This window comes from Coturnix japonica, unplaced genomic scaffold, assembly GCF_054131305.1.
Source record: "Coturnix japonica strain WE unplaced genomic scaffold, WE-NBRP24 Scf040, whole genome shotgun sequence".
NCBI lineage: Eukaryota > Metazoa > Chordata > Aves > Galliformes > Phasianidae > Coturnix > Coturnix japonica.
This window is the reverse complement of record NW_028188943.1, coordinates 3,362,735-3,374,899: the sequence shown is the minus strand read 5'-3', so window position 1 is coordinate 3,374,899 and position 12,165 is coordinate 3,362,735. Positions and strand designations below refer to the sequence as shown.

At 44.6% G+C, this 12,165-nt stretch overlaps 1 protein-coding gene across 1 annotated transcript in view; it reads right to left on the bottom strand.

Annotated features, from left to right (window-relative positions):
- The window catches only part of LOC146753021 (obscurin-like), a 30,612-nt gene extending 19,530 nt beyond the window's left edge, over nucleotides 1-11,082 (bottom strand). Inside the window, exons 1-10 of the mRNA XM_085531067.1 lie at nucleotides 11,013-11,082; nucleotides 10,190-10,318; nucleotides 4,474-4,663; nucleotides 3,932-4,024; nucleotides 3,717-3,744; nucleotides 3,595-3,643; nucleotides 1,869-2,138; nucleotides 1,712-1,780; nucleotides 1,550-1,613; nucleotides 1,407-1,470 (exon numbers count right to left, since the gene is read on the bottom strand). Coding sequence (XP_085387193.1) covers nucleotides 1,407-1,470; nucleotides 1,550-1,613; nucleotides 1,712-1,780; nucleotides 1,869-2,138; nucleotides 3,595-3,643; nucleotides 3,717-3,744; nucleotides 3,932-4,024; nucleotides 4,474-4,663; nucleotides 10,190-10,318; nucleotides 11,013-11,082 — 1,026 coding nt within the window. The remainder of the gene's footprint in view (nucleotides 1-1,406; nucleotides 1,471-1,549; nucleotides 1,614-1,711; nucleotides 1,781-1,868; nucleotides 2,139-3,594; nucleotides 3,644-3,716; nucleotides 3,745-3,931; nucleotides 4,025-4,473; nucleotides 4,664-10,189; nucleotides 10,319-11,012) is intronic.
- Between the last annotated feature and the right edge of the window lie 1,083 nt (nucleotides 11,083-12,165).

Here is a 12,165-nt window from a genome sequence, read left to right as displayed (position 1 = left end):
TCTCAGTATTTGTGGTGCACGCTGAAGTCCATCTTTGAAGTGGGCCAAAGCTCCATTGTATCTGTGAGAAGTTTTGCATCACCTGGTTGGTCTAGGCCATGTTTGTTGTCTTGCTGATAAGCAAGCCTTCTGATCTTCATGGAGTAACTTAAGTAAGGATGGGAGAATGAAGGTATTGGGGAAGACATCCAGGCTTTAGCTACAGGGCATGCATGCAGAATCACAAAACAAAGGCCAGTCAGAGAAATCAGAGCTTCATGAGAATTAATGGGGTTGTTTCTACATGCCCACCCTATCTGCCAGTGTAAACCCTTCCAGTGAAAAAAAGGAAAGCTACATATAGGTGGGGAGAATTGCTGGTGAAATTATTTGTGATATTTTTGCTAATAATATGCTCAAAATCCTGGAGCAAGACTTAAAGTTAAGCAACGCACTCTATGTAAGTAGACTTACAGAAGGGAACCATAAAGCTTATGGAAGGGAACTGTCAAGCTAATCCACAGCTAAAACAGAGTAGAGACAAATTGCAGGAGCTTGTTTACTTTGCAGAAGTGTGAGCTTTAACCACTGCTGAGCTCCTAGTACAAAAGTCTGAACCAATGCAACAAACCAACCCGTCCATGTGGTACGAAGGAATGTACTGACACCACCAGAACACAAAATTCTATGGCTGAAAATACCCGCAAAAATCATCCAGCCCTTCTCCATTGCTCCAGGACATGCTCAGCTCTTTGTGCCCCAGATATTTCACTAACCTTTTCTGAAACCCACAGTGAAGGCTTCAAAGCCCCTCCAAATGACTTATCCAGTCATCCAGCCATTAAAAAGCTTTTCTGTTGTGTAACTTGCATCTTTGTCATTGCAATTTAAGTCCATTATTTCTGCACAGAGAACAGATTGTTTGCTTCCACTTTCTAAGAGCCTTTTATGTACTCAAAGCCTGCTATCAAGCCTTTCAGTACCTGTTTATGATCTACACAGCAGCAATTGGTGGCAGGGGCTTTGTAGACAAAAATCAGATAGACCTTAAATTCTGTCCTTGTCCATTCCGTAGCAAACACAACAAAAGGATGCAGGAAATAGGACAGAAGTACATGGCTACAGCTGAGGCACCATTAGCTTACTTGAAAGGAAAGCATCCATAGATAGATGCACTGTTGTGTTTTTATTTTTATTTTTTCTTTTAACTCTGACTGATTATAAAGAGATGCTTTGAAAGACGTGCTTTGTAGAGAAGAACAGATGGTAAGCAGGGAATAGGTTGCTAATGGCCTTACAGATGTAGAAAAACAGACTGCACCAGAGTGAGAATTTCCAGAGGAGAATCAGCTAAGAGCTTATGTCAATGACATGGCTGAGGGCTGCTGGGAAGACTGCCCTCTCTTTCACCTTATTTCAAGCATTACAATGGTGTCCAAGCCCAGGGCTGTATCTCCCTGCCCCCATGGCAAGTAGGGCTGGCAGTAGCCACTGTGATAATAGAGAAGACCTGAATCCAAGTTCAAATCACATCCAGTGTCTTTACAGACCTTGCAATCATTCCACTTACTTTCCACATTGAGCATTGGCTTGGGTCTTGTCGTCAGGACTCTCGCAGCAGTAAAAGCCCCTGTCTGCAAAGGAGATGTCCTTAACTATCAACATATGCATTGGGCTTCAATACAATGCTGTTCCTCATCCACTTGACTTCTGCAGGCTTGGTCAGCTCTACCTCCAGGGTCACTGTCTCTCTCTTCAACAGTTTTAGGCTCCAGTTTCTTCTTGAATGAGATTGAGGCCTCTGATAAATGAGAAGAAATAATAGTAAGAACACAGAGAATCCACAAAACAGAGTGACAGCCTATCAATGGGGCATTACAGCCCCTTACCTTGGACTCTGAGATTGGCTGTGCTTTCTACGCCCTCAGCATTGGCAGAGATTTCAGCTGCATCTTCCAGTGTCAGATTGGTGATGGTGAGGCTGTGGTTGGTGTCCTTCTGTGAGATCATGTATTTCTTACTGGCTTCAATCTTGACACCATTCCTGAACCAGGTGACCACAGCATCACTGGGAGAAACAGTGCACTTGAACACAGCCTCTTTGCCTTCTTCAGAAATCACGTTGTTGAGGCTCGTAGCAAATTTCACCACCCTGAGAGCTGATGGAGAAAAAGAAACCACTTAGGAGCACATAAACGATGTGTCCCTAAGTGTATGAGCTCCTTTATGTATGAGCACCTTCAAAGAGCCAACAGAGTCAATGATTTTATTGGAAGCTTCAGATTTTATGACTCGCAGGAAGTGATCACCATAACTCACACTCACATCTCCTGCCTGTAGAGGAGATCCTCTTTGCATCTACAAAGATGCAAGAAGAAAAGAGGCAAAGAAGGGGTAAAAAAAATCCCATCTTACATTTGGGATGCTTAATTCCAGCCTTGAAGGCTGATTTTACAGCTGTGCTCTTCAGAAGCAGTTGTTCCACAGCTATTTAGAGAGAAAGACGAGTTTTGTACTTGGTTGTTAACACAGAGAACAGCATAAACACACAAATAAACTCAGCTTTGCAGTGTTGTAATGGCTGATGAGGGAAGCCAAGGATCCTTCCACACTGTCAGCCTTCATTTCCAGAGACATACCTTTGGGGGTGATGGTAATGCTGCTCTTGTCATCTCTGGACTCACACAAGTACTCTCCCTCATCCTCAGCCCGGATCCCTCTTATTGTCAGGGTTCTTCTGACCCCTTCCTCATCAATCTGGAAACGTTTGCTGGGTTTGATCTCAACTGCTTTCCTGCGCCACACCACCTTCCCTTTGGCATGGCTCACTTCACAGCTTAAAGTGACACTGCCCTCACGGCAGGAGAAAGAGAGGAAAGGAGAAAGTATTTTAAATGCTATAAATCACAGAGAGATGCAGAATGATTTATAATCAATAAAACAAACAATTATCCTGTCATTGCCCAATATGCTGTCACGATGGCTTCAAGCACTGGCAAGAAAAATATAAATAATAATAATGTGCATGAAAAGGAACAAATCAGAAGCCTTCCCAGTGCCTGTTAAGTGTGCAATCCAGCAAAGTAGGGCTCCATCAAATCTAAGCTGAGGTCAGGGCTCTTGTTACACTCATCACTGTGCAAACCGAGAGACAATCCCTGCTCTGGCGTGTTTCAGCTTCAGCAGAAGCAACAACAGGGACTGTATTTTACTCAGTATGGCAGGTACTGGTGGTTGAGGACTATGATTAGCATCTGTTTCCACTGAATGCACAAGCTGAGGGTGAGATGCTCCCTTTCTTGGTTCAGGAAAGAAAATCCATGGACATCTGTTGAAGTATCTGTACCAAATTCAAACTGGTAGCAAAACTTCCACTGCTTTCACATAGAGCAGCTCTGATTTGCTATTTTATAGACACTGCTCGAACCAACATAATTCAGAATAGAAATACAGAACCCTTTTGATGCAAGCATCACTGGGGAGTGGCCAAGTGACAGCTCTGTCCCAGGACAAGCTCTCCCAAATCATTAAATGGCCTGGGTTGAAAAGAACCTCAAAGACCATCACATTTCCATCCTGGCAGTGCAGAGCTTCTGCCTCTTCCCCAGCCCTTACCTTGTGCTTCAGTGGAGTCTTGCCCACTTCCAGCTGCCCAAGTAGCTGACTAAAGGAAATATCCCCAAAAGGACATAATGCATCATTGAGAAGTTTAGAATGGCCTTGAGGTGGAATCATACCCAGCTGTCGCAGCACCAGTCCTTACGCCTGCAATTAGGATGCAGATACACCAGTGACAATCTCCTCCCTCCTTCCTGCACTCACAGGGATTCAGTCCCCACAGATCCTTGGCCAATGGCCCTGGATCCAACCAGACAGTTCACACCTGCAGTGTTGGCAAACAAGCCAGATGCATCCTTTTAGTAAAAGTTCACCACCACTGGACATCTCTCACAGCAAAATGGATGTTTTTGTACCAACACACAGCCTGCGTGCATCCTGAATGTTCCCCTGCTTGCCATGGAAGTCTGCCAGCCCAGCGGTGGGTCTGGGAGGCCAGCAGGGGAAAAGTTAATGCAATTGAAAGTAGAGAAGAAAAAGCATTGAACTTTTCAGTGGTATTTTTGTTTCATTTTTTAAATGCGGGTGGTTAAAACGATATATTTATAACAGCTGGAGGAGTTTTATGGCACTGTAAAATGCAGAGTTTTACAGACTTATAACCTGTTGTGTAAAGGGTGTAGGGGGGTGTTGCTATGGAAGAAAAATAGTGATGTCACGTTATTAGTGCTTTTGCCTCCTATGTACCTGGCTGCTAGAAAATTACAGTGTTTGCAATAGACATTACAAAGACAAACACCTAAAATTTGGAGCAAGAACCACGTGGTAACTTGTTAAAAAATGAGGCCCACCCACAGAAGCCACTTCTTTGTTTTTGCATCTCCCATGGCAGAGGAATAAAGAGGGCTTGATGCTTATGATCAACCCTGTGCTCACATGAGATGTGTTTCAAGCTTCGGTTCCTTTCTTTTCGTGCAGCCCATTGTAATGAAGAAGGTGGGCCAAGTCTTCTTGGATCCTCTGTGCAGACAGAGCTTCTTCCTCCTCCACGGTCCTTTGCAAACATGTCTTACTTGAGCACCATTCCCAACTCCTGCCAAAGGAGAGGGATCTGGAAAGGAGCCTCCTGGAAAAGAAGGGGGGCGAGAGCAGGGCATGGGGCTGACACCTGACTCCACACTGCCATACTTTGACATTTCCTGGGTACCCTGGTTGGGATCAGGGCTAGCAGTCTACATGTATGTAATCACATCTCTGTTGTGGAGAGAGTGGGCTAGAACACTCCAGACATCTGAAAATCCTTAAATAATACTTTTGCTTCCAGATATTAGCTGGCTTTCACAGAGCTGGCACCAGAATTGCTCTGCTGCGCTCTCAAGTGCATCCGTATCAAGGGGGTCCCATTTAGCTGTGCACAGCTCTATGCAAATATACAGGAACAATCTGCTGCTGAAATGTCTTAATAAAAAGCTGTGCCTCAGCTACTGAGCCTGTGGCTGAGTCCAGAAGAGTTTGTTGGGCTGTGCTCAGAGCATGTGGCAGTTCTGGGCCCAAGCTAGATTGTTTGCAAAAAAAAGATATTCTGCATTTATATACAGTTTTCTGCAAAGATTTCATGTCTGCTGTAGAGTTGTCAGCAATAAGTGGAAGCCTCAGCCCCTGGGAGCTTACACTGTAAACAGAAAGCAAGGGCAAAGAAATGATTCTTCATCCTCAATTTGCAGATGAGTAGCTGATGTATACAGGAACTAAATGTCTCCCTTAACATCTACAGTAAAGCTGTGAGTGAGCTGAGAACTTAACTTGGGCTTCCAGTGTCCCAGCCAAGTATTGTCTTTCCTCTATTTGCCACTTGCTACTTGGTATTTTACTTTCTTGGTAGAACAACCTTGCTCTAGGTTTGAAGCAGCGTGTCTGAAATCTTCCTTGGGGTCCAGACTGCACAGCACTTCTTGGCACATATTTCATCACTCAGATTTATCCAATCTGGGGGCATACTGTACCCTAACCTGGCACTGGTAATCACTCTTAGGTGGTAATGTTCCCATTCTGTTTTTTCTTTGTGGTATTCTAAAGCAATTGATAGCTTTTTTTGACATAGGTCTTGTGATTAGATCACTGTGCGGGCTACTTGCAGAGGTAACATGCTGTTGATGTTGATTACTGGTGCTGCTTATGGTGACTGCATCCCTTTCAACTGCAAATCCCAGGTGACCTGGAAAATGGTCTGGAGCATACCAAGACTGAGGTGCAATATGGGATAACTGGAGGTGATAATGTAGGATTAGTCATATGCCAGAGTGATTCTGTGTTGTACTGAATAGAAGCCAAATCAGATCTGTAGAGGGTGATCTGTTACAGGGTAGATGTCTTACAGCTAAGAAATAAATCATCTGTAATAATTCTTTTAGCAGCGTATACACGGGTATGCTTCGAATATTTATATCTGCCTACTTAGATTCATACTGTGTTTTTGATCAGGTGGCTCATTTCTTCCTCTTTCTATTCCTAAACTCTTCTGTCTTTCTCTGGTGTGCTGCAAAACAGATACCATGCTCCACTACAGTTTCATATCTGTTCTAGGTAAAGTTCTTACTTGCATATTGTTTCTAAATAAAACAGCAGGAGTGCTGTGGTCTGAAAGCAAGGATATACAGATGCTGTTGTTCTTCTTTGGTTTTAGAACCTCCTGAGCATCACCACTGACTGCATATAGGGCTCCCAGATGCTCTAAGGAGAAAGAACTGGAGACAATCTACTGTCAACAAGAAAAAAATAAACATACCTTGACCCATGCTCATGAGAAGTCAGCGAGAATAGCAGATACCCTCAGAGCTTCCATAAGAATTGAGTCAGATTGGTTACAGGAAGTATTGCATTTGAATGTAATGGGTCGGTCCCTTCATCTGACTGTACTTCAGGTCATCAGCCCACTGCAGCGCCTTCAAACAGGATCCACTTGAAGGCACTTCTGCAATTTCTTGTGTTTTCCACCATCTCTTGACCTCAGAAGAACTCTGAAGAAGAGGAGAGGAATCTAGGATCTAAAAATGGTCTCTGTGCAAGTATTGATTAAACCCAGAGGGACAGATTCTGGTGTGGTTTGGCAAGGTAAATCGGGAATAACTCTCTTGCAGTAAAAGTTGTCAGACTAAGTTATGCCCTTGAAGCCAAGAGCAAATGGAAGCAGCAGAGATTTTCTGCTAGCAGCAGACAGTGAGTGCAGGATGATAATGCCCAGCAACAAGCCTGTTTTGGACAGGCCTAGAGAACAGTGAAGATATCAGCCTCCATGGTTTCATTCTGTTTCTTTCCATAGAAGGGAGCTGAAGAGAAGAGAGTAAAGCTGCAACTTAAAACAAGTAAAGCAGAGCTGTAGCAACTGAAGGATCCCACTTCCTCCTGAGATCCGTGAATCAATCCTTGAAATTCAATTAAGAGGGTTTGGGGTTCAGTCTGTTAGCTCGGCAGCTGCCTGTCCCATGGGCATGGCCATCACAATGTGTCTCACTGTGCCTTGGCTTATCCTGGTGCAAAATAGGGATTAACACTGCCTGAATGAGAGAGGCACATAACAGCCCCTTTCAGTTCATTACTGTTTCTAAGGCATCTGTTGGGGTCTTAGAAGAAAGGGGAAAGGTATAATGCCAGTAAGTGCACAGGTCTATTGACATGAGTGGGAATGCTGCCATGGGATGCACAGAATCAGAGCTTTAAGGACCAACATTTTTTGACAACTTGTAACCCAAAGAGGGGGCTGTTTTTTTGCATGATAATTCCTTGGACCTATCTCTGAAGCCTTGTCACAAGATGAAACACTACCTTATAATACACAGCTGGAAATACCTTATCCCCTTATAGTTTTCTTCTCTTGCCTGATATTTCCTACAACGTCATGCACTATACTATATAGTAAATCTCTCCTCCATCAGACGGACAGATACAAAACAGAAAGTAATTTATTACTCTGTCCTATTATGCCTGTTCTCATAGAAACTAATTATTCTGCATTGTTGTATTAGATACTCTAAGAAAGACTACATTTTCTTACTTTTGGCTGATAAAAAAATTAAATCCATCAGTTTTCCTAAACACATTAGAGTTAAGACAGAATTTCTGGTTCTAATTATTAATCAGTCGGATTTGAGGACACAGAATATTTGACTTAAGCTCAATATATTCACGAACAATGTCCCAATATCACATTTTGTATTGAAACAATTTTTCACTTTATTAAAGTCTTAAGGAGAGGAACCCAAGCTGCAGCTCTCACTCAAGGTCATAGGAGCTTAATGCAGCCTCATCGGTGTAACAAAGCTTAAACATTATCTTCAACTTTACAGGCACTACAGGCATCTTCTTCCCTCCCCTCCGAGCCCCACGTTATGTCTTAGTGTTGTAGCAATGAGATAAGGGAGAGGGGAGCAATCCATCATGCCTGGAGCCGGGGTGGGAATATTTCTATGGATGGAAGAGAGACCAGGGGCATAGGGCTGAGCCAAGGCGAGTCCTGGAAGTTTTAATAGAGCTTCCTCTGATAATTTTATATACTTAATTCTTGAATTCAGTCATGATTGGGTGAGTTTCTACCTAAGCATCTCAACCATCTGCATGTACAGGAGTAAGCAAAGTAGAGCATGGACCAAATATATTCCTAAATCTGATGTGCTGGCAAGGGGAATTGGGGTTTCCACAGCCACCTCAGCATGTTCTGCTGGGGTGCAGTAGAGCTATTGGGGTGTGACACAGCACCTCAGGGCTGGAGGAGCCCTCCCACGTGGATTCTGCTTACATGAGTTAAAAGTTCTGCAGCACATTTCTGCACAGCCATAGGGGCACAGCTCTTCACACTACAGCTGTAGTTCTCCTTCATGCATTAGCAGTGCATTAGGTTTGTCATTGCCTTTTGCTGCATAAGCAGCTCTTGTGCTGAGGAAAGGGGGAAAGAATGGCTGAGTTTTCTGTTTGTTTAAGCCCTTGCTGTGTTTTTTTGGGGGGGGGGTTGGTTTTTTTCTTTGTTTTTGAAAAGTAAGGTTTTGTCAGCAGTGTAAGACTGGAAGATTCAGTGATGTCAAGAGAATCAGAAATAGCTTCAGTGTTTTCCACTCTTCATCCTGCACTGAGGTTCTGCAGGAAGAGAAAGGGTATTTGACTTTTCAAGACAGATCAGACAAAGGCTTTCGTCTAAGTCAGAATGAATTCTAGATACTCCAGTTTAGTAGTGGGTGACAGGTAACCTCCTCACTAAAGAGTTAGTAAGCTTTTAAAATATCTGTCCCTCTACAGATGATTTTTGTATGATGATGTCACAGGAAAGGGACTTCCAGCCATGTTCAACAAGGAAGTAGACCAGAGGAGAGAGGATCCGCCCTTGGCTTGCTCTTGGGGCTTAGCTTGAAGTCAGTGGGTGAGCACTGTCAAAAAGGCTCATGTAATTGGTGTTGCATTCCCCAGGGACCCAAGGATGCTTAATATGAGTCAGCCCTCCCATAGGCTTGGAACAACGCTCTATTTAATGCATACCTTCTCCTGAAGATGAACTCCTCCTGGCAGCCACTCCACTGAAGTTAGGAAGAATCAGATCTCTCGGGTCTCAGATTCTAATTAACCGTGCCGTGTTTGTGAACATCACTTGTGCAAACAATTATGGTACAGCCAGCAGCAGCATAAGGTAGGTACATGATCTGCAGGCACCCACATCAAATATTTGAATAAACTCACAGTAACATCACATCGAGCTCCATAACAATGTACTACACACACACATGGCCATGGGAGTGCTTTGTGAAGACTCTCAGTGTCCCAGTGGCAGTACAAAGATCTTGTCTTCCCCCTGAGATAGGAAGAGCCTTGTAATTCACTGTGCTACACTTGTGTTCAGAAGCACATTTCTGTCTATAACAAGTGTAAAAAAGAACCCCCACCACCCCGTGTCCCTTCAGGCTCCCCCCGCAGGAGCCCGCTGTCAATGTGGAACGCAGGGCATCAAGATTAATGGCAGAGTAATGCACACATGATGTCGTTTCCATTTTAATTCTAATCAGCATTTAGCACGGCAAGTGTCACTTTCATACAGCCCATGGAAGCTGACACTTTGTCACGGCTGTCACGCGCAGGGGGCTGTGGGTAATAGTCCCAAAGCTGGGGCCTTGCTCTGTTATTTTCTACTGGTAAAATATAACATTGCAGCAAATTAACTTTCATTTCAGTGTCACATGCTCTTCTCTAGCTGCTTGCTTAGCGCTGCTGACTCTGCAAGCCTCAGTGAGTAAGTGCTGGCAGTGGGGGGGGTGGTCGCAGCCTCCCTCAGCTTGCCAATGGCATGGAGATGTGTGTCACGGGCACGCCAGAGAAGGGAGCAGAAGAAGCTGGGCTGGAGCTGAGACATGTTTACAGCCTCTCCATCTCCACATTTGCACAAAATATTTTGCTGTTTCTCCTTTCCCTTCCTTCAGCATCTTGGAGACTCAGAAACGTGCTGTGAAGCAGCGAGACGCCATGCTCTGTGGTGAGCGCCTCGGCCTCCTCCAGGAGCCTTGTCTGTGATGCACTCATCCCACTGGGGCTCTTTAGGCCGATCCCGCCTGTGTGTTGTCTCTAAAGCTCTGTGCTGAACAAAGGCCGGGTGGCACGTGTTGTGTGTGCGACTTGCCTGGGCTCCCCGTGATGCTGCTGCCGTCAAACCTGCATTTCCTGCCACTTGCAGTGCACCGCCTCTGCGGATCTGCTGCTTGGTGGCACGTCTGTGACTTGCCATAGAGCTCAAGCTTTTCACCAGAGTCTGCAAGGAGAGAGGATCAGGTGTTGTGCTGATTTTGGGGTGCATACTTGAATGTTGCTCTGCTTTTCCAAACCCTCTGCTGAAATCCCTCATCTCAGCTGAGGCTGGGGGTGACGACTTTTTGCAGTGTTGTTTTTCTGGGTCTTCCTGTCCTTCAGTGTTCAGGACTTTGTTTATCCTCGTGACTACAAGCAATTGCTGAAGAGAGAGAGATGATTGTATTTCCCATTTCCTCCCCTTTTCTGCGGGCTCCCAGCTTTGACTAACTGTTCTTTTAAAAAAAATAAATACCCCTTGGGAACATGTGGACTGGAAACCAGGATCTCACGGCAGTGAAATGTGCCTGTGTAGCTTATATATGCTTCCTTTAAAATCCTTGTCTTGACTGCTGTTCTTCAGGGCAGATGATGATTTTATCTGCAGATGTCACCCCTGGAATGTTCACAAATTGTGTTCTTGGGTGAATTTTCAAAATAATCCCACAAGCTCGTTTCACTCTACAAAATACTTGACCTTGGTCTGTCATTTCATGCTTTCAGAGTGGAAAGGGAAGGGGTAGCCACTGATCTCTTGTCAGGATTGCCGGGATGGGGGAAGGCTCCGCACTGACATTTCTTTTATAGCCCTGTAGGACTTCTCTGTCACATTTACACTGGGACTGCTTTGCCAGAATCATTGCCCCTCAGACTTGTACTGTTCTCCATCAAGAGCCTGAGCTGCAGTGCTAAGTCATGAAGAGTCCCCATCATGATGCACACTCCCATGCCTGCCTCTCGTCATGCATCCCATGCGCATCCTGATTGTCATAGGCCCAGAAATGGGGCAGGGATGTCAAATGCAGTGTCTGGTATGTGGACAGACTGCATGATTTGCCCTCTTTTTCTATTTTCTTATTCCAGAGGAGGCAGCCTAATCTTACTGGCTAAAAAAACAAAACTACAACAGAATCCTCTCCCGGCCACAAAGCAGCATATCCAAGAGATTATTTTTTCCACTTTGTCATCGCTGTTGTAAAAAGCTTATCAACGGGATGTTTGCACTACACTTAGATTACAGGCAGAGTGTTCTAATGGATAGAACTCGCACTTAGGAGGCTTGAATTTTAACTCCATCTCTGCTACTGGCTTGCCACGTGCCTTTGCTAAAACCACAGTGTGACTGTTTTTCTTTCATTATTCAGTCATTAAGGTTATTCCTTTCTAGAGAAAAGCACAGTCTTGCTGCAGATACCAAGTCCAGTGCACTGGGGCTGCCCCACTCTTCATTAAATATTTCTTAGCAGTTCTGCATATGCAAGGTCTTTTGAGAGCTTGCAACCCAGCCCACAACAGAGGGGTTGGAAGCAGATGATCTTCAAGGTCCCTTCCAACCTAAACCATTCTATAGTTCTGAGACATCACAGCTGTCTTCTGGTGTAAGGGAGGTTGTCCCAGGCCTGAAGGAAGTCAGCAAGGAAGTTTTCCTGAAGGCTGTGACAGAATTGTGTTGCTAGATTAAGATCAGACAGTTCTAAGTGGTTATCTCCCTTGGCTTCCCTCCATTCTTCTGACATTGCTGCCTCCAAGGCATGAGTGCTTGATGTGCTTGTGAATCAGCTTCTGAGCCACTGCAGCTTTCAGCATAACGTGTTAAGGTAGAGTGGCTGCAGCCAGGTGAGGATGATAACCAGTACAGTAACCTGACTGAAATTTGTCACCAAACACAGTCATTTGATGACTGAAGGGAGAGCTTCCAGAATGAACGCGTGCCATATAGCATCACATCTATTCTTCTGATGTTGAGTATTGCTTCTGGTACTGCCATTCTTCAAAGCCTTAGTGTCCAGGTCCAGCAGAACTGAATTATTG